Here is a 27551-nt window from a genome sequence, read left to right on the forward strand (position 1 = left end):
CTGAGAGGAATCTGCTATAGCTACAATCACCACAACCAATATTTTTTGCTTCGTGTGATGGGCAACCTCAAAAGAACCCACCCACACTGTGCCTCGTCATTTAAGAAACTCCATCATCCTTCTATTTCAAAAATGCTGAATTTCATGTTCAAATGTTTTTGACACTGTACTTAGAATTGAGGGAGAAGAGAAGGGAGGGGAAAGGAGGGAAGAGGAGGGGCAAGGGGAGAAAATGGGGAGAGGGGAGGGAGAGAAGAGAGGAGAAGAGAGGCGAGGAGAAGAATATTTAGAAGGATGTCTGTATAGTACTACAGTAAAACCGGAATAAAAACGTTTCCTCAAGTTTGTCTTTTTGGCAAGTAGGAAGACTATGACCACTAGTTTCCACAAAAAAACGAGTCTTAGTATGCAAAAAACATTTTCTAGGTTCTTCTTTCACTTGTGTTCTGAAAAGATTATTTATTCCTTCTTTTCTTTCTTTGAGACAATTTTGCTCTGTAGCCCAGGCTGGCTTCGAACTCTTGATCCTCTTCTTCAGTCTTCTGAATTCTGGGACCACAGCAAACTGAGATTATAGAACTGAACTACTTGACTTGCCCTTGTTCCTCTTTAGACAGAAATTATAGCTAGGCTCCAGTGGCTTATAACTTTAATCCTAGCTACTCAGGAGGGTGATATCTGAGGATGATGTATCAAAGTAAGTTTGGGGAGGAAAGGCCAAGAGACTCTTATCTCTAGTTAACCACCAATAAGCTGGATGTAGAGCTATGTTAAGGGGTAGAATTGCGTCCGTGAATGAAAAAGCTAAGGAATAGCACCATACCCTGAGTTCAAGCATAAGTACCCACATCAAAAACCAAAAAAGAAATGTTATGCAGGATGCCAGCAAATAAAATAAAAACATTTGAAGTAGAGGAAAAAGAACAGTTAGATTGTCTGCTATCCCACAAAGGAAATACTGGAAACAATTGTTGAGAAAATGAAAATAATTATATGAGATGGAATCTTAAAACTAAGCAGGTGCAGAAAGTGAGTGAAAGGAGAACTTTAAACCTTAATACTCAATTTATTGCTAGGGAATTTCAAAGCACTATTAATTGACTGAACAAAACCTGTAATTAGTGGTAATTACAGAGATTTTCTCCACACACTATGATTTTGCTGCATTTCTAAGGAGATAATCAAGGCTATTATTGTGAATAGATGGGAGAAATCATATAATGGTTTCCATATTTTGTCACAATTGAAGGGAAGCAGAATAGTCCTCCATTCCCCTCCCCTTGAAGGCAACAGCCATCAGCGACAGGAAAATAAGTTATAAAGCTTCTCTAAAAAATTCAAGGCCCCCTGAACAAAAAAATAAATTCCACAACACCTTTGACAGTTGCCTGAGGGCTCTGTAACTAATGGCAACTGCCAACTACAAAGATTCTTATTGAAAATCAAAAGCTTCAGCAGAGCCTTTTAATGAATTTCTAAAAGACAAACTATACACAAGCCTTTGTTATGCTGTTTTATATATATAGAGAGAGAGAGAGAGGGAGAGAGAGAAACAGAGAGAGAGAGAAATTTTATGTGCTACAGTATGATGGCCAAAAGCTTTAATAATAAATTCCACTATGAAAATCGTCATAACAAAGACCCTTTGGATATATGGTTGACAATGACAGTACATCAAAGACTGTGTCAAGTTCCTTGGAATATAATCAATTAAATATTTATTGAAAACTTAACATATGTATAATACTGTGCTAGACATTGAGAGAATACAGAAGAGTAATATTCAGAACAGGCAGAAATTTTGGACTCCAGAATTATTTACAACATATATGTTAATAAGAGTCTGGTAGAAAATTCAGAAACTCACAGTGCAGAAGATGTTTGCTGACCTAAACTCTGCTTAACAACTCTTCCCCAATGACCCTGTTGTACAGTTAAACCTTTAATTAATCCCTCATTTACTACAGTTTAATCCTGTCTCCTCCATGGAGCAAACTGGTCAACTCTCTCTTCCTATTATTTAGCGTTTTTTTTTTTTTTCTGGAGTGATGAAGCTCTTTTGATGATAAAAGTGTACCACATCCCATCAGATAAATGCATATCTGGATTAGCTTTATTTTATTTTTTTGCATATGTGTATTGGTGCTGGGGACTAGGGGTTGTCCTTTTGCTTTTTCACTGAAGGCTAGCACAACTCTACTTCCAGCTTTTTGGTGTTCAATTGGAAATAAGAATTAAAATAATAAAATAAGAATTAAAACAGACTTTCCTACTCTATCTGGCTTCTGAGTAGTTAGGATTAGAAGCAAGGCACCAGGCTCAGTTAGGTTTAATTTTTAAGAAACACTGTACATAAACATTTAAGAAGCATTACACACAAACACTTCTAAGATAGTGCACCCAAGGACAAAGCCTATATTCAACAACTTCAGTTGAAGAAACTAAACATTGGCAATTAAACAATTACAACATTCATACTACAATATAGTTCTATTCCTAAAGAAACAAATTAAGCTACCCCTAACACCAAAAGGGAAATATAAAACAGAAGGTCACAGGAAATACATTTCTAAAACAATCATGATCAGAGTAAAAGAGAAAAAAGAAAAAAAGAAAAGAAACAAACAAACAAACAAAAAACCCTCCACTGCCAGGTACCAGTGGCTCATGTTTCTAATCCTAGGTACTCAGGAGATAGTGGTTCAAAGGCCAAGCCTAAGCAGAAAAGTTTGAGACCCCATTTCTAAAATAATCACCAAACCCCTAGACTGAAGGCATGGGTTCAAGTGGTAGAGCACCAGATGAGCAATCAAGTTGAGTCAGTGTACCTTCTATCCTGTCTATCTTTGTGGGGATAAACAACTGTTTTGTTTGCTGTTTGAGACAGTCTCCATTTACAGCTCAAGCTGGCCTCCAAACTGTAATCCTCCAAACTCAGAGTCTCCAATGCTGAGCTTACAAATATAACAGGTATGCACCACTATACCTGGCCTACATCATACGTTTATTTTAGTGCTGGTCCTAGGGCTTGAGCTAGTCTGGACACTGTTCCTAACCTTTTTTATTTTTTACTCAACGCTAGCATTCTAGCCACTTGAGCCACAGCATTACTTCTGGCTTTTTGGTATTAGATAGGAGTCTCACAGATTTTCTGACCATGCTAGATTTGAACTTCAATCTTCAGATCTCAGCCTCTTGAATAGCTAGGATTACAGGCATGAGCCACCAGTGCTGGGTATCCCATCTATCTTTACTATTTTGTCTTAAGGCTTAGGATCAATCATTCATGCACTTTTTACAGAAATAACTGTGAGAGCAAATAAGGATAGCCTTCCTACAGTTAATAGTACAAAACATACTCACCAACTTTTGCAAAGGCCTCCTTGAGTTCATCAAGCTCATCTTTGGAAATCTGAGTGGTAGCCATTTGATCCATTTAAAGATCTAAAGAGAAATCAAAAAGGTTTATTTACACTTTTAAAAAAATTGTCATGAATATACTCTTCTAAAAGTCTCATATAGGAAAAAATCAGAATAGGTATTATATCTGTTGTATATCCATTATAAAAAATGGGACCTTATTTACCAAAACTTATTTAGAAAACAGTATTTCTGAATCTTCCTTTTAAAAATAATCTCCTAAAGCACAGGAGTGGAAGGGTCAACATATCCAGCAATGACAGGAAATAGACACATTGGTTTTTTTATTCCAAAGTTTAAAGTCCAAAATTACATGACCAGAAATTTGTATTAAATATCATTTTCCCATTAAGCCAATCTAGTCCTAGCTATTCACAGAAAATAATGACTTTCAAATATCACACTGACATGTGTGATTTGAGCCCTGAACTTGATCCTCTCCCCGGATTTGAGCCCTAGGACTTGTGTCCTTCTTACTAGAGAACTTCTCACAATGCCTAGAACTGTGAGGCACTCAATTAAACTATACTTTAACCAAATTCATTCATTGACATTTATGCGCCAAATAATGAATTAGATAATTTAATAAGTTAATTCCCTAAACCCTCAATGGTTCTATGAAGGATATTCTTATCCCTTTTATTTCTTAGTAGATGACTGACTAGCTCATCAGGATAATGGAACTGGAATTCGAATTTCAGGTTTCTCAATCCTAGACAAGTTAAAAATGGCCATGATACTATAAACTAATTTTCCCCCCACAGAATGAATCACATATAAATGGCTGGAATTTTTATTTTTTTAAATACAGGTACTGGGACTTGAACTCAAGGCCTACCACTCTTACTTGGCTTTTTGTGCTCAAGGCTGGTATTTACCACTTGTGCCATGCCACTATTATAGTGGCATCTTGTGGGGAAATCTGTGGGGAACACAAGTAGCAAAGATGGCCCTGAGAGGAAGATGAGTGGGCAGAGCCAGATTTGTTTAGGTTCAGTGTGTAAACAACTCATGGAAGCTTAGGTGCATGATAAGGTATGGCCTTTCAGTGATTGGTTGGTTCCATTTCCTCCCCTCCCACGCAGTCTTTTGCTTTAAAAAAGGGATGCTCCCTGTTAATAAACGAGTTCCTGCTTGACTTGACTCCCCGCTGCATCTGATATTCTCCTGGGCTAAGGGAGGCTGGGGAACGGGCCAGCGGCCGCACTTACCTCTCCTCGGACCCCGTCCGTCTTTCGGACGTAGACCCAACATCTGGCGCCCAACGTGGGGCACGAAAGGAAAAGATACCGGCCGAGGCTAAGCGGTCTTTCGGGGTAAGTGAAACCCTAAGTATGGGTAATGCTTTATCACAAAAGAAGGAGGAGGAGGAGGCAACACTAGGCCTAGAAAGAGTACAGGAAGACTTGAAAAGTGAAAAGGAAAAGGAAAAGGTCAAATTCGACCGGGAACGCACTATCTGTGCATGCAGGGGCAGAGGCAGCTACTCAGGTGCCCCGGACGGTCCTAGGCCCCCTCCCTATTCCCCTGATTGGAAGGGAGGTACGGCGGCCTATGAGACCTGCGAGAGGGACTTGCAAAACCCAGACCCCTACCACATGGAGGGGCCAAGGGCTGGGGAAGTAACCTACTCGGAGACCTCCTCTGGAAAGGAAGGGCCACCAAAGAGCCCTGGAAAGGAAGGGCCACCCAAGAGCCCAGACTCTCGGCCACAGGATTCGCTTCCCCAAGCGTATCCGGTCAATGTGGCATCAGGGGCTAACAGGCCCTTGAAATGGTATCCATGGGAAGCTAAGGATCTTAAAGAGCTCCGCCAGGCGGTGGCGGAGGATGGCCCAAACTCTCCCTGGGCCACAGCACATACAGGAGAAAGGACTAAACATTCGCAAACACATTTTCTTCAATGCATCGCCATCTTGGGTCTACTAGCACAAGTTAAAACCTATAATGGACCCTGTTTTGTCAGTAAAGCAATGTCAGAGTTTTTTGACAAATGGCATATTAATCATAGTACAGGAATTCCCTATAATCCCCAAGGCCAAGCAATTATAAAAAGAAATCAGCAATGTCTTAAGGAGCATTTAAAACAAAAAGGGGGAGTTAGCCCCCTATATACAGTTAACATTTTCAATTTTTCAAAAGGGGCAACTGACTGGGGACAACTAAACCCTAAGCCCCGAGTGAAAGTCAGGTGGAAGGAGCCCCTGACACAACAATGGAGAGGACCTGACCCCCTAGTTACCATGGGCAGGGGATTTGGATGCCTTTTTCCCATAGGGGAGACAGCCCCCATTTGGATTCCTGCTAGGAACCTTAAGTTTTTACCCATTCCTCTATACAGGAGGATGCCCAAGGATAAACTAACCATACCCAAGGGCAACCAGCCCTTGAGAAGCTCTTGTGTTCTTTAACAATTGCAGATGGTGATACTCTAGCTGATGGCTGTCCTGACCTTCCCAGTCCCGGCAATGGCTATGGAATCCACATCAACCTCAACGGGTGACCTGGGCAGTGATCAGCACTGGCAGAAATCATCAATAGCATCACAAGAGAAGTTGTCCCTTCAACCTGGTGGCCTGACCTTCATTTTGATCACCACCCTATGTCATTACATATGAACTGTTTAAAACATATTTTTGTAGGAGCTATCTATTTTAATGTTACCTGCTCTAATTGTTCTTTTACTAATTGCTTGTACAACCACCTTTTGTTATGTGTCCTGTAAATATGTCTAAAACCTGCTCTAGAACAAGCCCCACCTCTGGACTCTAAAGTGGCAAAGACTGCTATCCCATCCCTAAAGTTAAAGGGCTAATGACATTGTTGGCCTGGGAATGCTTTTGCTGATGGTTTTTCTATGCCTTCCTTGCATTATATGTGCACTGCAAAACTCTTATGAGCCAGCCAGTTACATAAGATCAAGCTGCAAGTAAATAAACTTCCCCCAAGAGGAACCGCAGCCAGAGACGGGTAAGGGGGTGCCGGTCTGACCAACCTAAGACAGCTTTGCTCTGAAGAAGTTCCCGATGACGGGTAAGACAGACAAGGCGATCTACCCAACCTAAGACAGGCGGGTTCGCTTCTTCAAACAGAGACGGGGTGTTGGGAGCTGACAGTAAAACTTAAAGGTCATCTTGACCCCTGTACTCGCTTGAAGGCACATACAAGGAACTGGCTTACTTGAAAGACATCAGGTGCCCGGGATTGCTTTGCTATGTCTGCACAGTTTGTTTTAAATTTTACTGCTTGGGACATTTCAAACTCTAAATGTGGTGGGGCTAATGTTTATTATTGTGCTAGGTGGGCATGAGGGCCCTTTTTCCCCCAAGACTTGCCTCCAACACCCCCCCCCCCCCCCCCCCCGCGAGGCCAAATGTAATCCTGTTAAAATAACCTTTACAGAGGAGGGGAAAGAGATAACTAACTGGGAGGTGGATCTGCCATTAAAACAAAAAGGGTGAATATGTGGGGAAATCTGTGGGGAACACAAGTAGCAAAGATGGCCCTGAGAGGAAGATGAGTGGGCAGAGCCGATTTGTTTAGGTTCAGTGTGTAAACAACTCATGGAAGCTTAGGTGCATGATAAGGTGTGGCCTTTCAGTGATTGGTTGGTTCCATTTCCTCCCCTCCCACGCAGTCTTTTGCTTTAAAAAGGGGATGCTCCCTGTTAATAAACGAGTTCCTGCTTGACATGACTCCCCGCTGCATCTGATTGTCTCCTGGGCTAAGGGAGGCTGGGGAACAGGCCAGCGGCTGCACTTACCTCTCCTCGGACCCCGTCCATCCAAAGACGGACGTAGACCCAACAGCATCTCAGCCTTCTGAGTAGCTAGGATGACAGATGTGAGCCACCAGCTGCATCTGATTGTCTCCTGGGCTAAGGGAGGCTGGGGAACGGGCCAGCGGCCGCACTTACCTCTCCTCGGACCCCGTCCATCCAAAGACGGACGTAGACCCAAACAGCATCTCAGCCTTCTGAGTAGCTAGGATGACAGATGTGAGCCACCAGTGCCCTGGCTTGTTATTATTTTTTAGGAGACAGAACCTTTTTGTGTTTTGGTAGCAACAGGACTAAATTTTCAGGCCACAGTGTGAGATCTGCTTCCCTCAAACTTTGTTATGGTATCACCAGACAACAACAAAACTCATAAATTGCTCATAAACTTTTCTTACCTATGATCTCAGAATGTCTCTAGAGACAGACCACTTGTCTGTAGGAAGGCTGGGTACAAACACCTTGGAGTCTCAATTCTATTGGGTAAAAAAAACCTTCAGTTAAATATAAAGTTGGCCTTTTAAAAGATTAAGTATAAAAACAATTTTCCAGAAATGAAGCTGTAATCTCAAAGTATTTCATAGTTTACTGAGATGATGTTCAATACTTCCAATTACTAAAATACTTGACAGGATTTATTCCAATTTTCTTCATACATATTTTAAGCAATCACATTTTTAGTACAAAATTCTTATTCATCTCCATGCACTACACCATGTACAAAACAGCATGAAAAGTTTGCAAGTGTAAAAACATACAATGTGCTTTGTTTTCCATCTCTAAAGATACTTTACAGGAGCTGGGAAGGTGGCTCAGTGGTAGAGTGCTTGCCTTGCATGCATGAGGCCCTGGGTTTGAGTCTTCAGCACCACATAAGTAGAAAAAAAAAGCCAAAGTGGCGCTGTGGCTCAAGTGGTAGAGTGGTAGACTTGAGCTGAAGAGCTCAGGGATAGCTCCCAGGTCCAGAGTTTAGGCCCCACAACCGACACACACACACACACACACACACACACACACACACACACACACACACACACACACACACACACACACACACACACACACACACACAGACAGATACTTTTACAGGCTGAATAGTTTGAGTCAGTAATAATGTAAGATATGTGATTTAAAAACCCAACATCATCAACAACTGATTATGTTTTCATACTACCATATAGCTACTATACAAATAAAATTAGAGAAGACGAGTCTAAGGATTGGGGAAGTAGCTCATGGTAGAGCACTTGCCTGAGCTGTATCTCCAGGACCACCAAAATGAATGAATGAATGATGAGTCAATGAAAAAGGAAACTATTATGCATTTTTTTTAACTGGCATCAAGGCTTGAACTCAGAGCATTGAACTTGTGCTTGTCACAGCTGGCACTATGCCACTTGAACCATACCTCCAGCCAAGCTTTTTGCTGGTTAATTGGACATGGAATTTTTTGAACATTTCTGCCCAGACTGGCTTTGAACTGCAACCCTCCAGATCCCAGGTTCTTAAGTAGCTAGAATTAAAGGCCTGAGTCACTGGTGCCTCATTAAAAAAAAAAAAAAAAAGACAAAAGATGGGCCTGCTATTCCAAGTGACCAGAAATCTCAATCTTTATCTCCCATCTCTCTCCTCTGTAGGCTGCAAGGATGAATATGGCAGAAACCCCCTTCCCTGCTGTCCATACCCCTAACCAATATGCCTCCCCACTTCTATCCATATTTTAAGCATGTGTTCTGTGCCTAGTTCCTGCCCTTGAGGAATTTACAACCTGGGGAGGCAAATGTAAATAATTACAATATGACATAAAGTGAATTTGTGGCTGCAGTAAAAGGTAGAAATATTAACTTTTTAGAGAGCTAAAGGCTCTGCAGACCCTAAGGATTATGAATTCCTTCTCAAGGATGCTGAGAATGCAATTCTTTTGTTCCTCTTACAAAATTAGGAATTGCTTAGATCTCATAGAAACAAATTTATGTTACCAGTTTGCTACAAAATATTAATCCATTGTATTAAAAACACATACATATGTAAGTTTCCAACTGCTTACTTCTTTGTAATTGTCTTAATAAATATCTGAAATGGTGTCTTTTAGATTTTTAACTAAGATTCTCCACCTCCAGGCAATGTTCAGAGGTACAACTTCCATGCTCAATACCACAAACAAAGAAGAGGTATAACTAAATAAGAGTAAAGAGAAGAATTGGAGGTTGGGCTAGTAATCCTAGCACAGCAGAGGATTCTAGAGTCCTAGGCCAGTTTGGGGTACAGAGATATTGTCTCAAAAACCCTAAGCACCCTCCACTACCAAGGAGTCACACCCTCAGCCCTACAAAGTCAACAGTAACAGTAAGTGGTCTAATTGATAGGAATCACTGTTCCTAAATTTGTCATTTGATTCTCAAAGTTACTACATGTAGACTCCCACCATGAACTAAAATACTTTTATCATTATAATTACTCATGAGCACTTAATAGTCGGTATCTTTAAAGAAATCAGACAATAATGTGCTATCTTGAGGGAAAAAAACATTATATCAAATAATCTGGCAGTGACTGCAGGATTTTATTATTTGTTATTTTATTATACCTCCAAACAGTATTTGTTTTTCTTTGGTATAAAGTTGTTTCTAAAACTTCTCATTTTACCACTACATTGAGAAGTGCTTCAAATATAATTTTAGCTTGTTTTCATTTTCCTTAAATGAGAGTTGGGAGTATACTTATGTACACGTGTGTGTGTGTGTGTGTGTGTGTGTGTGTGTGTGTGTGTGTAGTGATGCTGGGGGATGAGCTGTGTGTGTGTGTGTGTGTGTGTGTGTGTGTGTGTGTGTGTGTGTGTGTGTGTGTGTGTAGTGATACTGGGGGATGAGCTTAGGCCCAGCCCTAACTGTAGCTTTTAAAATATTAAATCTGGGGCGGGGGGGGGGGGGAGGGGAGGGTATGAGAAGGGATGGGAAGGGGAAACAAAGGAGGAGGCAACAGTGCTTGATAAGAAATGTACTCATGGGCTGGAAAGTTGGCTCAGTGGTACAGTGCTTGCCTTGCATGCATGAGGCCCTGGGTTCAATTCCTCAGCACCACATAAGCAAAAAGAAAAAAGCCGGAAGTGGTGCTGTGGCTCAAGTGGTAGAGCACTAGCCTTGAGCTGAAGAGCTGAGGGACAGCACCCAGGCCCAAAAGTTCAGGCCCCATGACCGGACCCAAAAAAAAAAAAAAAAAAAAAAAAGAAATGTACTCATTACCTCCCATGTAATTGTGACCCCTCTGTATGGTATTTTCACAATAAAAAATAAAAAAAAATAAAAAAATAATTTACCTGCAAAAAATAAAAATAAATAAATAAATAAAACATATATGACAGGATTATAGCAACATCTCCTACGTGGGATTCAGAAAATAGATTCTTGAACTTTACAATTTGGGGGGGAATGTAGTTGTGGAGATGGGAGGGGAGGGATGCGAGGGGAAAACAAAGGAGGAGGCAACAATGCTGGATAAGAAATGTACTCATTACCTTGCTCGTGTAACTCTAACCCCTCTATACAGTATTTTCACAATAAAAAACTTATTTAAAAAAACATTAAATCTTAGGGGAGCTAGTTGCTCATGCTTGTAACCCTATCCACTCAGGAGGCTAAGATCTGAGGATCATGGTTTGAAGCCAGCCTGGGCAGAAAAGTCTGTGAGACTCTTACCTCCAATTAAGGAGCAAAAAGCCAAAAGTATAAGTGTGGCCCAAACTTGAGTGAAAAAGCAAAAACTAGGCCGAGACCAAGTCCTAACACACACACACACACACACACACACACACACACACACACACACACATTTAGAAGTTAAAATAACACATACGCTACTCATCTCCATGGGATACTCATTGTACTATAGAATTTTTTCCTTCTCTCAAAGCAACAAAAACTTCCCAAACTAGTTCACAAGCAAAATAGAAAACTTTGACCTCATTACTGCTCTCCAGACACGACTTAATCCAGAGTACTTGTGCCAAACTGTGGCTCCTCACCTAAGGACATAGTACATTCTAAAGGAAAAACTATTGTGTTTTATTTGCCAAAGCTAAAAGTCAAAATTATTTGACCAGCAATTCATGCCAAACATTATTTTCTCATTAATCCACTTTCCTAGCCATTTTCAGAAAACACTGGTTTTCAAATATCATACTGACATCTGTCAATCACTTTCTGAATTTGAGCAGCAGCATTGGAAAAAAAAAATTGATCGTTGGAGAGTAAACATTGTTGGATATGTAGTGAGAAGACATCAATTAGTGACTTGACTTTGCTCTTTCATAATAGCATGTACATGAGCAAGTTTATTCAGTCTGAGTCTTAGTTTCTTCCTCTGAAAACAGCAACGCCCATATATGCAGGATCATCATGAACATTAAAGGCAACACAGGTAAAGTCACACCTATAAAGTACAAATAGCAGCTTCAAATCCTTTGTGAAAGACAATAGAGGATGATGATTGCTTTTACATAGTTGAGAGGGGCTATGCAAATGTTAGCCACTAGTTCTTTTTTCTTTATTTTGGTCAGTCATAGGACTTGAACTCAGGGCCTGGGTATTGTCTCTGAGCTTTCCTGCTCAAGGCTAGCACTCTACTACTTGAGTCACAGCTCTATCTCTGGCTTTTTTAGTAGTTAATTGAATGTAAAAGTCTCACAGACGTTGCTAGGCCGGGCTGGCTTTGAACTGAGACCTTCAGATATCAGCCTTCTAAGTAGCTAGGATTACAAGTGTGAGCCACCAGCATCTGGCTAGCCCCTAATTCTACTAAGAGCCCTTTAAATGGAATTCTTGGAATGTTATCTCATTATCCCTCTCTATTCATTAGAGTGTAACAAAGCTTCCTCATATATGAAACTCATAAGCATTTAGTCACAGTGATTTAAGGAAGATAAACCTTAAGCAAACCTGTCAGCCACTTTTTTTAACCTCAATTTGGCCTCTTCCTAAGGGTAGTTTCTATCAACAAGTGGAGGAGCACACAAGTGACACATTAAAGCAAACCCACAAAAATGAAACTCATTTTCACTTCAGCATCCCTTTTCAAAATAGCTCTCAGCTGGACATTCCTCCTAAATTTGCACTTTTTCTCATGAGCAATGGAAAATAAAAGTTTGAGGAAAGTAAATAGCACTTGCTGAATACAAATTGAACTCCAATGTCCTAACATGCGATTGACAGGAAAAGGAAAGGCTGACTTGGATATAGTTCTTTTTTCACTCCCAATTTGTCTTTCCTCAAAAGTGAAATTGATTATGTAAGAGAGACAGGCACTTACAAACACACAGAGCTGATAATCAAAAAACAAATATATTTTCCTTCCACTGCAATTCAGCAAATGAAATAACTCATCAAAAATACAGCTATCTAGGATCTCTAGACTTTTTTTAAATCTAGAGATTATCTGCAAAACACTTTGATCTCTAATTCAGTTTTCTGTTAACTCCAGCCTGCCCTTGCTCCCAAAAAGCAAGGAAAAAACAAACCCTCTTGCCTTAAACATTAGACATACAGGGAACCAGATTTTTCAACTAAGGGAATAAAACAAAAGCAAACAAAACCTTGTTTGTTTGTTTTCTTTTCATAAAAGGATATGGTGTACAACTGGGTATGAATTCAGGGCGTCACCCATAGAAGAATCTTATGCCTATGAAGTCATCCCTAATTACAGCGTGTGACTAACAATACAACAATTATGAAACCACGCCACTGGTTCATTTAACGCCACTGGTTCATTTAACGATACATAAGCCCTGAACACAAATCTTCTGCTGAGAACACTCTACCTAAAACAACCTGAAACTATTACTCAAATTCTGAAATGTATTTGAGGGAGAACAGGAAGGATAGTTTTTCTTTCCTAAGTCATTCAAATTTAGAAATGCAATTCACTCAACAATGTATCTACTTACTAGTGAGTGTCAGTCCTAGGCAGGGTGCCTATGCATGCTAGGAAACTCCTGGGTAGAGAATCAACTTTGATTATGAAAATGTCTTTTTTGAAACGGAATGGCTATTAAATCATAAAAAGGGGGATATGACTGGGAATGAAGCTCAGTGGTATAACACTTACTGAGCAAGTACCCTGGGGTCCAGCCTCAATATGAAAAAGGAAGGAAGGAAGGAAGGAAGGAAGGAAGGAAGGAAGGAAGGAAGGAAGGAAGGAAGGAAGGAAGGAAGGAAGGAAAGGAGGGAGGGAGGGAGGGAGGGAAAGAGGGAAGGAAGGGGAGGGGGAGGGGAAGAGGGGGTGGAGGGTGAGAAGGGGAGGGGGAGGGGGAGAGGGGGAGGAGGGGAGGAAGAGAGGGGGAGGAGGAGGAGGAGGGAGGAGGAGGAGGAGGGAGGGGGAGGAAGGGGGAGGGGGAGGAAGACCAGGAGGAAGAGAAAGCAGAGCAGCTGGGTACTGGTAGCTGGCCTATAACCTAGCTACTCAGGAGGCTGAGATCTGAGGATCATGGTTCCAACTCAGACAGGCAGGAAAACTCCATGAGATTCTTACATCCAATTAACCACCCAAAACCAGAAGTGGAACTGTGGCTCAAGAAAAATAGGTCTAGCTTTGAGCAAAAGCTCAGGAACAGTTCAAGCCCCAGGACCAGCATACAAAAAGTTAAGTTATTGACCAGACTAAATTAATCCCAGCCACTAGTATACTAGGGGAAAGAAAGCTTGATCACAAAGAGTGGGCAATATATTCTTAAAAGAAGAAAATACGTACATGGGAAAGAAGGCAACAAGGGTAAACAGAACATGGAAGAATATATTATTTCACTTCAAATGGGAGGGGAACCCAACAATGCAGGCTATTATTTGTCACCTGTCTTCATCCAAAACAAGTAGTGCATCTTGGAACACCTACACTTTACACACCTTCCTGTACCAACAGAAACTGCCACCCTGCCTCCTCCCTAGTTAGGCAAGTCAGCAATTGAGTCCCTAGATCCCATAGGCAGTGTTCATAGGTTTAGTCCCTGGACTAAAGCTCATCTACTCTTACTGTGAACACTCAAGCTCCAGCACTCTGCTTTCCAATTACCTTAGAAGATTTCAACTTGAATACCTAGCACCTCTGCCCACTTTTGCATCTATGTTCATTCATCAGGCTGTCACAGAAGTCTCAGTACGTTCTAGGTATGTGTTGGGTGCCAGAAATATACACAATAGGACCTCCAAGTCCCCATTTCCCTCGGAGAGCTTACTGTCCACAGGAGAGAATAGACTGAAAACCAAAGACAAACATTGAGAGCTACCACAATCATAGACAGTGTGTGGCAGGTGTTAGCAAACATTTTCTAAGATGAACTTTGTCTTAGAGCTCAGAGAGGAATTTCTCAGTTAAGACATCACTGGCAACAGTGTTCAAAAAGATGGTATCTGAGAGACTGGGGCTTTGGGCCTAAGGTTAGTGACAAACACAGTTACAGAAGATCAAAGGCCAACTCAGAAGTGGTCAAGGCAGAAGTCAGCAAATATTCAGTTGAACTTTAGCCATTTTTTTTTCATTTTTGTGGAGCTGAATCTCAAACTCAGGGCCTCCCTCATACTAGGCAAGTGAATCACACTTGGCCTAATTGTTTTGTCCCTTTGCCCCCAACTCTTCCATTTACTAAACCAAGCCTCATTTCCAATTACTCTATTCTCACTCTTCAGGTGTGGAAACTGGAGACTGTAGTTTGGCCATCAGGAAGAAAAGAAAGATGAGTCAACCCCCAAACATTTTAGAGTTTTCATTTCCAAACTCTGATGTTCTCTCTATCATATCCCATTCTTCTCTCTCTCCCTCCCTCTCCTCTCCCTTCCCCTGACTCCCTCCCTCTCTTTCTTTCTTTGGTGCTAGCACTGGGGCTTGAACTCAGGGCCTGGGTGCTTTGCCTAAGCTTTTATACTCAACACGAGCATTTTCATTTGAGCCATAACTCTACTCCTGGCTTTTTGGTGGTAAATTGAATTCCTGCCCAGGCTGGCTTCAAACTGCAATCTTCACATCATAGCCTGCTGAGCAGTTAGGATTACAGGCTTGAGCCACCAGCACCCAGCATACCATACCTCATTCATGCTTGCAGTCTGGTCTACTCCAGAAGCCTTGTAGCTGATCTTTCTTGTTTCTTTCCAATGTACACTTCACATTCCTGTTTCTGAAGAAATATTGTGAGCCTTCCATACAAAAGGAAATTTCAACCTTTCAGCACAGTTTACAAGACCCTAATTATTCATTCAGTTAAGTAGCTGCTTTCTTTCTAATATCACTTCCTATTAGTTGGATTGCACCTCTGAATCTTACAGTCTAGAAACCCCCTATTCTAGCCAGGTGCTGGTGGCTCACACCTGTAATCCTACTTACTCATGAAGCTAAGATCTGAGGATCATGGTTCAAAGCCAGCCTAGGCAGCCAAGTCTGTGAGACTCTTATTTCCAATTAACCACCAGAAAAACCAGAAGTGGAACTGTGGCTTAACCTTGAGCAGAAGAGCTTAGGGACAGTATCCAGGCCTAAATTCAAGTCCCACAACAGATGAAACAGAGAGAGAGAGAGGGGGGGGGGGAGGGAGAGAGGGAGATGGGGGAGAGAGGGAAATGGGGGAGGGAGGGAGGGAAGGGGAGGGAAGGGAGAAGAGGGAGGGAGGGGGAGGGAAGGAGGGAAGGAAGGAGGGAAGGAAGGAAAGGAGGGAGGGAGGGAGGGGGAGGGAAGGAGGGAAGGAAGGAGGGAAGGAAGGAAAGGAGGGAGGGAGGGAGGGAGGGAGGGAGGGAGGGAGGGAGGGAAGGAAAAGAAAAAAAATGAGGTCTTAGGTAACGAGAGCCCCCCACCCCCAAAAGAGTGGCTGGGGGCATGGATGAGTTTTCAAACCTCAGTACCACAAACAAAAAAAAACTCTTTGATGGGAGTGATCATGTCATTCACCCTTACACATTTCATTCCACATTAGAGAGCCTGCACAGAGCAGGTAACACTAATAACTAAAACATCAATAACGTATCTTTGTGATTTTTCATCACAGCCTTTTTTACTCTAGACTATGCCAAGTGCTTTAAATATATTCTGAAAATTACTTCTCAGAAAACCCCTGAGCCTGGCTAATATTGTTTTTCTGATTTTACAGAAAGCAAATAGTCTGAGATATGTTGAGTAACTTGCCTTAAGTCACACAGCCAGAAGTAGGCAGAGTATGCAGTAGGTCTTAAAACTCTCATGAACTTTCCTGCCCAGGCTGGCTTCAAACTGTGATCCTCAGATCTCAGACTTCAAAGTAGCTAAGATTTTAGGTGCCACTGGCTATAAATAATATATATTCTATAAAAAGTAAAAACAGCTACCAGAAAATATAGACACGGACCATTCTAGCTAATATTAATATTCCATTACTTAAAGTATAAAGTAAGAAATATTTACTTAAATCTTAGCTGAAATAATAAAACCTGTAATTCTATAAAACATGCAGAATGTGGGCAACAGGTTCTATACAGAGTTGTAAGTGTTCTTTCTGAAGGTAAAACAGCTCATGTGGAGCCTCTGGGTTTAGCTCAATGGTAGAGAGAAGCCCTGGGTTCAATCTTGCACACTAGAAAAGAAACACACACACACACAAAAGAAAGAAGCATGCCAATGTTTTTCTTGCAGCAAATCATTCCTGTACTTCACACATCTTAATTTCAGCCTCTTGAAGGCTAAGTGCTGTGAACAGCCACACCCACTGTACCAATGCTAACAACTTGGTCTCACTCTAAGTATAACCAAACATTCATGTATCTATATGATTTACCTTTTAATTTAGAACTCTTTCTCTTACAGGACTTGCTCAAGGGAGAAAAGAAGTTTTATTTGCCTTTTTAAAGAAAATTTTTATAGAATTTCGGTAACGCCATAATTGCCATAGTTTAACAGGGTGTATGTATCATTATCATTTCACACTTTGAGAATCAAAAGAAGGCCGTGGAACTCCAAAAGCCTTTCCCTCTGTCTAGGTTTTAGTTCTGAAAATCTCAGAAAGGTTAAACTAGAAGGAACAACTTACTGTTCACTTATTATGGCAGATGAGCATGATGAAAAATGGCCTGTTGAGCCAGCTGCTGGTAGCTCATCCCTATAATACTAGTTACTCAAGAGGCTGAGCTCTGAGGATTGTGGTTCAAAGCCAGCTCTGGAAAACAAATCCAATTAACTAGATTTTAAAAAGCCCAAAGTGAAGTTGTGGCTCAACAGATAGTATCAACCTTGAGCAGAAAAAGGTAAGGGAGAGCACAAGTCCCTGAGTTCAGGCCCCAGTATGGACACAGAAAAAGTAAAATTGCTTACTGGAGTCAATGCAGAGGAGAAACTTCTAAGAGTCCAATATTTACCATGTACAGCAGATTTTGCTTATTACAAGGGTATTTTTCAGGCCTAGATCTGGAAAATTTTCATGATACTTTAGTCACAAATTGTAAAACTAAAGAGAAGGTATATTTAACCACAATCAAGAAAACTGATAGCATTTTCTTTTTAAAATTTGTTTGCACTGATATTGTACTTTTACAATATATTTTGACTAAAACAATATAAATGTGAAAATATATCATGTCAGACTTGTGTAAGACTTCAGGAACATATGTAAGGTAAACTAAAAAGCTATTTTAGCCATCTTTTACTTCTCTGATGCAAAAAAAAAATCAGTTTTCCTTTTGTGTTATCTATTTATTTATTTATTTAATTTTTGTGTCTTGACTCTCAGAGCCTGTGTTTTGTTCCTGAGCTTTTTTTTTGGGGGGGGGGCGGTTGAAAGGGGACTATTCAAGCCAGGCACTGGTGGCTCAGACCTACAATCCTAGCTACTCAGGAGGTTGAGATCTGAGGAATGAGGTTCAAAGCCACCCTGGGCAGGAAGTCTAATAAACTACTCAGAAAAGGCTGGAAGTAGCACTGTGGCTCAAGTGGTAGAATGTTAGCCTTGAGCAAAAGAATCTCAGGGACAGTACCTAGGTCCTGATTTCAAGCCCCAAGACCAGCAGAGAAAGGGGGGAGAGGGAAAGGGAGAGAGGAAAGAAGAAAGAACCAGTGCAAAAAAAGAGGGACTGGGGATATGGTTCAAGTGGTAGAGTACTTACTTACCTAGCAAGTGGGAGGCCCTCAGTTTAATTCCCAGTACTGTCAGAAAAACAAATACTTATGGGGATGAATAGGGTAAGTGCAGGCCTACTCATGAGGCAGCCTATATAGTTAGCTCATATGGATTGAGAAATAAGAGCCAGGTGTTCTGAAGCAGACCTACATAATCCCCACACTCAGGAAGCCAGGGCAGTAGGATCTCATGTTCCAGTTCAGCCTAGGCTACATGGCACACCCGTCTCAAATAAACATATACAAGGCTAGAGGTGTAGTTTATGCTTGCTTAGCATGCCCAATGCCTTAAATTCCCAATCCCAGAGAGAAGGGAAGAGAAGGGGGAAGAGGAAGGGGGAAGGGGGAAGGGGGAAGAGAAGGGAAAAAAGGGAGAAGGGAAGGGGAGAGAAGGGGGAAGGGAAGGGAAGGGAAGGGAAGGGAAGGGAAGAGAAGGGAAGGGAAGGGAAGGGAAGGGAAGGGAAGAGAAGGAAAGGAAAGGAAAGGAAAGGAAAGGAAAGGAAAGGAAAGGAAAGGAAAGGAAAGGAAAGGAAAGGAAAGGAAAGGAAAGGAAAGGAAAGGAAAGGAAAGGAAAGGAAAGGAAAGGAAAGGAAAGGAGGAAAGAGAAGGGGGAAGGGAAGGGAAGGGAAGGGAAGGGAAGGGAAGGGAAGGGAAGGGAAAAGGGAAGGGAAGGGAAGGGAAGGGAAGGGAAGGGAAGGGAAAAGGGAAGGGAAAAGGGAAGGGAAGGGAAAAGGGAAGGAGAAACAGAGGGAGGGAGGGAGGGAAGGAGGGAGGGAAAGGAAGGAAGAAAGAAAGAAAGAAAGAAAGAAAGAAAGAAAGAAAGAAAGAAAGAAAGAAAGAAAGAAAGAAAGAAAGAAGGAAAGAAAGAAAGGAGAAAATATAAATAAACCAGAGACCCACCTACACAGTTAAGGGAAAGCTCTCACCCAATCTAACGTTCTTACATTCTTCACATGCAATTGACCTGTTATCATGCTTTACCCAACTACTCTCATTTAATACTTCAAGATATTACAAAACTCTAAGATGTCTGGAACCTGTTGTTTGAATTTAGCTGAAAGTCAAACAGAGAGGTTTGTTTAGAAGCATTCTTATTGGCAGTAATTCTGGCATACATGCAGTACATTTCATTTCACCTTTACAATAATCCACACTATGCATGGATCATGTTGCAACAGGTCTGCAATTTGTAGATAAAAGTTAACACTTAGAAATAAATGTAAATTTATTCAAGCTAAAGTTATACTTCTACATTATGAGCCCTTACAATACATACAAAAGTAAGAAAAAATAGTTCAACCAACACCCATGAACCCATTTCTGATTCCACAATTAGCAGGATTTATCCACAACTGCTTGATTTATTCTCTCTTTGGGTTCCCTCTCCTCTCCTCTCCTCTCTCTAATTGGAATATTTCAAGGTACACTGAAGACACTTCAAGACTTTACTCCTTCAGAGCTATTAAGAAATGAATTCTTTTTTTTTGGAAATACCTCTATTCTATGCCAGAATAGTTCTGGCTAGATTCTAATTGATTTTTTTCCCCCAGTACCAATACTTATGAGTCACTCAGACGGACGGGTGGTAAATCCTGTGTCACTTCCTGGAGCAGTATCCAATACTTCCATTTAAAGTAAAAGTTTGCTTTCCTCTTTTTGAATTTCATAAACAAAGATAAGATCTAAAAGCAATAGCTACTTAAAATAAACCTATTAATAGAACCCAATAATAGAAATACTCAATTTAACTTACATTGAAGAAATTCTTTAAATGTTTGTCATACTAAAGTTTGGAGGTACTTAATATCTTAATAATGAAGTAAATATGTCAAACTGAATAGCACAATCCCTTACCAAGCTAAGGGATTGAAATAGGACATACTTCTTTTTAAAAGCTATAATTCCTCCTGTATTTCCCAAGCAAATTTCTATACCATACAAAATAAATCTGAATAAATTACGGGAAAACAAAGCTGCTGCTAATGAAATGAGTTAACCCTAACACCTAAGGGGTATTTTCAAAAAAATTAACACATTTGTTTGAGGAGCCAAGAGCAATATTTGGGTATAGGGTGTATGGGGGGGCACATGTGCATGCACACACATGCACATTCATTCACACAAGCATACACAACTTCAGACTACTCAGTAAGCTTCAACTCAAAAGAAAAATACAACTCAGTAATAAGGATTCAGGTAGTAATTTGAGCTAAGCAGAAAGATAATATTTGTCACTGAATGTGCTCTCAGATATTGTACTTGTTAATTGAAAGCACCAGATTCTTGTATTTTATATTTCACCCATTTATGCTGGTGTTAGAATACTAATCTGAGGCTGGACACTGGTGGTTCATGCCTGTAATTCTAGCTACTCAGGAAAAAATCAAGATCTCAGGGTGGCAGTTTAAAGCCAGCCTGGCAGAAAAGTATGAGATTCTTATCTCCAATTAACTAGCAAAAAAAAAAAAAAAAGAGCAGGAGTAGAGCTGGGTCTCAAGTAGTAGAGCACTAGCCTTGAGCCCTCCACCAAAAAAAAATCTCAGGGATAGTACCCAGGTCCTAAGTCCAAGTCCCAGGACTGGCACAAAAAAAGAACGAAAGAAAAAGAAAGAAAGAAAGAAAGAAAGAAAGAAAGAAAGAAAGAAAGAAAGAAAGAAAGAAAGAAAGAAAGAAAGAAAGAAAGAAAGAAAGAGAGAAAGAAAGAAAGAGAGAGAGAGAGAGAAAGAGAGAGAGAAAGAAAAGAAAGAAAGAAAAGGAAGGAAAAGAAAAGGAAAACTAATCTGAAGTAACATTTAACTCAGAATTCAGGATTTATTCTATGAACTAGCAATACTTATTTTGTGCTGACAAAAATCTGGAGAACTAAAACATCTAATTATCTACTTTGTACAATAGAGTAGTGGAAGATCAATGAGCAGTGGAAGTCATTGTCATAGCCTTATCACAGGAATGTCACCTAAATGTCATCACCACTGACTTTCTTGTATTTTGTAAATTATTAACATCAGGACAGCTGTTTGACATAAGTTACTGTGTAAGAGCAGAAAAACTAATGTAATCATGACATGTTGCATCAGGACAGCCACCTCTATTTCTGTCACAAAACTTAAAAACATATTCAACAAATATCAAAGGCTTGTGAAATCCTGCCTTCTCTTCCTCCTCTCTCTAAACATCAATAATTTCTATCACTTAAACCTTGGAGTATCTAACTTGGTAAGTAAGGCTATGCAAGTAGGACACTGAAATCATTTTTTAAAAAGCATTTCCAAAATAAAGGAGAAAAAAACCAGAACATACACTGAACAGGTTAATTTAAAACTTCAAATATTTTCTCATAAAACAAATTTGATTCTACTTGGATGAATAACATTTAGAAGGTCACTCCAAATGTTTACCCAAATCAATAATAGGAATTAAGCTTATCAACATAAAATTCAACATCAGCTTAAATACTTAATAATCTAAAAGTTAGAGCCTAACAAAATAATATTAAAATAGTTACCCTTCTGCGACAGGAACAAACCTGTTTCTTTCTCGCTGGACTAATAGAACCTTCTCCACGCCCAGAACTTGAAATCTGGAAACCCAACATTCTTCTTACAATTGCATCTTTAGAGAACAAGTCACAACACTTCCTGCTAGCAAAACAGAACACCCTGACAAAAGAATGATACAATACTTACGAATCCTCTTCCTGTCTGTCTTGCACTCCTTTGCTAGGGATTTAATAAATTCTAAATCACATACAACATTGAGAGAAAACTTTATTTCAGCTCCATTTTTCAAACCCTACAAGGACTCAAAGGAATTTAAAAGTTGGTTCAGGTCAAATAGCTACAACCTATATACCTATTTAGAGTTTGAGCAGTAGCCAAGTAACCTGCTTATTTTAGAATGCATGGAACAACTTCTCCCTAGGGTCGGAAGTCACCCATCCATAGTCAAGAACATTATTCAGAAAGGCAAATTATCTGTCTCAGATCGCTATGTTCTCTATTATTCATTTTGACCCACACATAATATTTGTAGTCCAAAGTCTAGTTGAGGAAATCTTTATTTACATTATATACTTTTTTCCTTTCTGTTGATATATAAGCTCTTATCTTTAAGAAATACACTTCAAGGGGAAAATTGGGAGAGAGGGAAAGAAGGGGTGACATTGTCCAAAATGAAATGTTCTGTTTACGTGACATATCACGTATATCACCTTTACAATAATGAAAAAATAATAAACCCCACCCATATAAAAAAAGAAGTAAATTTCTACCAGCACAATAAACTAAGTCATTTTCTACTAAAACAGTGTGTTCTAGTTAAAGAAAAAAATATAGGGACACAGTTGGGTTCACAACCTGGCTCCACAATATACTAGGTTCTATGTGTCTTTGGATAAGTTGCTTCAATTCTATTGCTTCTTTTTCTTATCCAGGGTGAGTCAGAATTGTGGTTCAGTGGAACAATACTTACCTAGCATGGATGAGACCCTGGATAGTATCTAGGACACTGCAAACAATAGTAATAATGATAACTATACTCTATATAACAGTAAATATTTTATACATTATTAGAAAGCTTTAGTGATCTACTATGTACCATCAATTTACATCAGAACCTGTATATGGTAAGTGATAACTACTCTTCTTTTTTTTTTTTGTCAGTCATGGAGCTTGAACTCAGGCCCTGAGCACTATACTTGAGCTTTTGTGCTCAAGGCTAGTGCTCTACCACTTTAAGCCACAGTTCCACTTCCAGTTTTCTGGAGATAAGAGTCTCATGAATTTTCCTGCCTGGCCTGGCTTTGAACCCTGATCCTCATATCTCAACTTCTTAAGTAGCTAGGGTTACAGGCATGAGCCATTAGCACCGGCTATAACTACTCTTCTTATTAAAATTTGCTTTTAAACTGTTCTGGCAATCTAATCAGTAAACTCCTAAATTAAACAATTGGTTAGTTGTGAGTACCATTTATGGGAAAGAACAGAAAAAAATCAATAGTAGTACTGGGCTAGGTTCCGAATACCATTTCTCTACTAACACAGTGCAAATTAATAATAACTGAGCCAGGTACTGGTGGCTCGCATCTGTAATCTTAGCTATTCAGAAAACTGTTATCAGAGGATCGAGATTTGAAGCTTGCCCAGGTGGCCCATAAGACTCAATTAACTCCCCCCAAAAGCCAGACATGGAGCTGTGGATCAAGTGGCAGAGTGCCAGCCTTGAGCAAAAGAGCAAACAAGCTAAGAAAGAATGTGAGATCCTGAGTTCAAGCTGCAGTACTGGCATAAACAAATGAACAAAAAAGGCCAGGAGACAGTGGCTCATGCCTGTAATCCCAGCTACTCAGGAGGCTAAGGTCTGAGGGTTGTGATTTAAAGACAACCTGAGCAGAAAAGATCATGAGACATGGTTATCTCCAATTAACCAGAAAAAAGCCAGAAGTGGAGGTATTGTTCAAGTGGTAGAGCAGCAGCCTTGAGTGAAAAAAAAATTAAAAAACACGGAGAGCATGAAGCTCCAAATTTAAACCCAAGAACTAGTACAGAAATAACACCTAAATATGCACACTACAACCTGCTCAACTTACCTCAGGAGAATGAAAGTGAGAGAATCATTAGACTCCAGATCTTTAAATAACACAAAATCAGGTGATCATAAAAACAGGTGATCTTATGATCACTGACTTCCAGCATAATAAAGTAATAGCACATTCAGTCATAAAGAGGATAAAACAACAGTTCTCATTAAGAGGCAGACCATGTTCTTTTATGTTCATCACTGACCACATACAGCACTTTCATTTATCACATCCATCTCAATATCTGCATGAGATATCACAAAGCTCCACGATGCAGAACGAAAAGAACACAGCAGAAGCCAAAGGACACATTTTTCCATCTGTCTTTGCCTTTGACTCACTATGCCAATGGAGACTCTTTGATGTTCTCAATTTCTTCATTTTAAAAACAAGTTCCAGCACTGTCTGCCTGCAGCCTGTCTGAAGATAAAGCTTTCCAAACTCACAGGCTAATCTTGGTGTGTCTGGTGTCTGTGTGTGCACACGTGTGTGTGTGTGTGTGTGTGTGTGTGTGTGTGTGTGTGCACACACTGCTAACAGGGCTTGAACTCAGGGCTTCTGGCTCTTGTTTGACTTTTCTGCTTACAGACAGGGTTCTATCTGTTGCCATTACTCCAGTTCTATTTTTTTCTGTTGGTTACCTAAAGAGTCTCTCAGATTTGTGGGCTGGCTCCAAAATATCTCAGCTGCCTGAGTAACTAGGATTACAGGCATGAACCACCATTTTCTGGCCTCAAAGGCTAATCTTTTTGTGTGTGTATATGCCAGTTATTGGGCTTGAACTCAGGGCCCGGGCACTGTCACTAAGCTTTATTGCTCAAGTCTAGTGCTCTACTATTTCAGCCACAGTTCCACTTTCAGCTATTGGTGAGTAACTGGAAATAAGTCTCTCATGGAGTTTCCTGTACAGTCTGGCTTCAAACTTCAATCCTCAAATCTCAGCCTACTGAGTAGCTAGGACTACAAGGAATGAGCCACTGGTCCTTGGCTAAAGACTGATCTTTGATCAGAGGAAAATCTGTCAACATCAATTTGTAGATTTTTAAAGTTTCTTCATTGATTTCAATGGATATTGTTTCCAACTGAGCAACATCTATGTAGTCTAAGTTCTAAAGATGGTTTTGCTTACATTTTGAGTCTGAGGATGTAGTTCATATGGGAAAAGTATACATAGCATTAAAAGTTGCATAAACCCTAAAAAAATACTAAGTCTAGATCTTGTATTCTAACTACATGTTACACTGATCCATATGTAAAACTTTCATGGGAGGTTTTGGGTGTGTGTCTTTCCATTTTATCCTAAGAGGTGTACATGTTTCACATGAAAGAAGCCCTAGAATCCTTCCTGAGAATTACAAAAGTAAAGAAAAATTAATTAAAAACAGAGAGCAAAAGGGCACCTTTTACTTTAAATGCTGGATAGGTATTTCCTAAAAGAAAGCACTTTCTAGTTCATGCCTGTAATCCTAGTTATTCATGAGGCTTGAGACCTGAGGATCACAGTTTTCTGCCAGTCCAGGCAGAAAAGTTGCCATGAAACTCTTATCTGCAGTTAACCACTCAAAAACTGCAAGTGGCGCTATGGTTCAAAGTGGTAAAGCACTATCCTTGAGCAAAAGAGCTCTCAGCACCCCACGACAAAAAAAAAAAAAAAAAAAAAAAAGAAAGAAAGAAAAAAGAAAGCTCTTTCTCTAAGTAGTATAACCAATTTTCATCTGTGCCTCATTCTGACCATATCTGTGATATGTGTGGATACAAGGAGGAAGAGTATACCACATGTATGTGTGAATCTGTGTGTGTGTGTGTGTGTGTGTGTGTATGTGTGATTCCATGTGTGAATAGAATGTGTTTTATTATAATGGAAATTGACTTGGGAATAGAAGATGGTGGCAAAGGTTGTGATTCATGTATTATAAGCAGACCACAGAATGAAGACAACTTCTGTGCTGCATTAGAAATTCATCAAGATGACTGCAAAGGAAAGTAAATGGAAATCAAGTGTTCTCTCTCTCATATTGCAAACTAAACCAGAAAGTTCTCTCCCTCTGTATCTCTCTGTCTCTCTCTCTGTCTCTCTCACACCCTCTACCTGTGGATATACATGCCCATTAGGGTAGAATGGAAAGAACACACCCAACGCAGTCCTTTGAGAATTTTACATGTGGATCCATGTAACATGGAGTTAGAATACAGTATCTAGATTTACTAATTTTTAGGGCTCTTCTGAATTTTAACACTAGATACACTATTTCCATGTGACAGGTATATTGGAGGCTCTCTTGACACCTTGAGAAAATGCTCTATTGTCCTTTTCCTCAAATATGATTTACCCAATTTTATGATTTAGTTAAAAATAAGTAACACCCACAGAGAATGAGCCATCAAATCCCAGGGAATTACTCAGGTACAGTGATGCATGCCTATAATTCTAGCACTCAGGAGGCTAAGGCAGGAAGATTCCAAGTGCAAGGCAAGTCTGGGCTACATAAGACACTGTCTCAAGAAAATGGACTGTTGCTAGACTATGGTGGCTCATGCCTGTAATCTTAGCTATCCAGGAAGCTGAGATCTGAGGATTCACGTTTCAAAGACAGTCCATTCAGGAAAGTCCCTGTGAGACTCTTGTCTCCAATAAACTACTCAAAAAAGCCAGAAGTAGTGCTGTGGCTCAAGTGGTAAAGTGCTCACCTTGAGCATAAGAAGCTCAGGGACAGTGCCCAGGCCCAGAGTTCAAACCCTAAGACTCGCAAAAAAAAATGGCTTGTGGGGCATGGCTCAAATGGCAGGACACCTGTCTAGCAAGTGCAAGGCCCTGAGTTTAGTCCCTGGTTAAAAAATAACAAAAGCAAGCAAACACAGGGATCTAACAAATATCAGAATTGCCAAGTTAACAGGCAGGCAGCAGCTGGTAAAATTCTGAATCATATTGGAAAGTTTAGGAAAGTTAAATTAGAAGCAGTATTAGGTATACAGACTTCATGTTGCATAAATGTGTCGTCAATCTCAACAATCCAGTAGATCTGGTTTCTGTTTCTTTTCTTTTGTTTATAATGCTGGAGATGGAACCCAAGGTCTTGTTCATGCTAGGCAAACACTCTACCACTGTGCTACACCCCAAGTCCTGTTATTTTATTTTGTGCCAGTCCTAAGGGTTAATTAAACTCAGGGTCTAGGCACTGTCCCTGAGATTTTGTGCTCAGGGATAACATTCTACCACTTGAGTCACAGATCTACTTCTGGGTTTTGGCTGGTTAATTGGAGATAAGAGTCTCACAGTCTTTCCTGCCCAGAATGGCTTTGAACTGCGATCCTTAGATCTCAAGTCTGATGAGTAGCTAGGATTACAGTCATAGCCACCCGCTCCAAGCTCACAATTTTAAATTAAGTAGGACTTTGACTTTATGTATTCTAGTTTTTTGTATGGAAAAACAAAAGTTTGAAATAAATTGAAGATTTTTTTCTATTTTGACACAGGGTCTTACAAGGTAGCAATGCTGGCATCTAACTCAAGGTTTTCCTACCTCTGTGGTCTTACAGCCATGTGTCACCATAAATCATTTAAAAAACAATTTGAAGTATGACTTCTCCAAAAGTCATTAACTGAACTACACACGGGGCAGGGAATGATTTAATAAAAGACATCTGGGCTCAGTTCATAGCTAA

The 27551-nt window shown here is 40.2% G+C and overlaps 1 protein-coding gene across 14 annotated transcripts in view; it reads right to left on the minus strand.

The window, feature by feature from the left end:
* Pls3 (plastin 3) overlaps nucleotides 1-27551 on the minus strand; it is a 92251-nt gene that overhangs the window by 42944 nt on the left and 21756 nt on the right. For 2 of the 14 annotated variants that reach the window (XM_070039875.1, XM_070039861.1), the window contains exons 1-4: nucleotides 21816-21969; nucleotides 15265-15353; nucleotides 7594-7671; nucleotides 3364-3444 (exon numbers count right to left, since the gene is read on the minus strand). In XM_070039875.1, coding sequence (XP_069895976.1) covers nucleotides 3364-3436 — 73 coding nt within the window. In that variant the 5' untranslated portion in view covers nucleotides 3437-3444; nucleotides 7594-7671; nucleotides 15265-15353; nucleotides 21816-21969. Of the gene's footprint in view, nucleotides 1-3363; nucleotides 3445-7593; nucleotides 7672-15264; nucleotides 15354-21815; nucleotides 21970-21996; nucleotides 22018-22780; nucleotides 22825-27551 lie in introns of those variants that run through there. The other 12 variants (XM_070039876.1, XM_070039874.1, XM_070039862.1 and 9 more) reach the window with 11 other exon arrangements.

The sequence above is a fragment of the Dipodomys merriami genome, unplaced genomic scaffold, assembly GCF_024711535.1.
Source record: "Dipodomys merriami isolate MVZ:Mamm:240054 unplaced genomic scaffold, mDipMer1.0.p SCAF_3, whole genome shotgun sequence".
Taxonomy (NCBI): Eukaryota; Metazoa; Chordata; class Mammalia; order Rodentia; family Heteromyidae; genus Dipodomys; species Dipodomys merriami.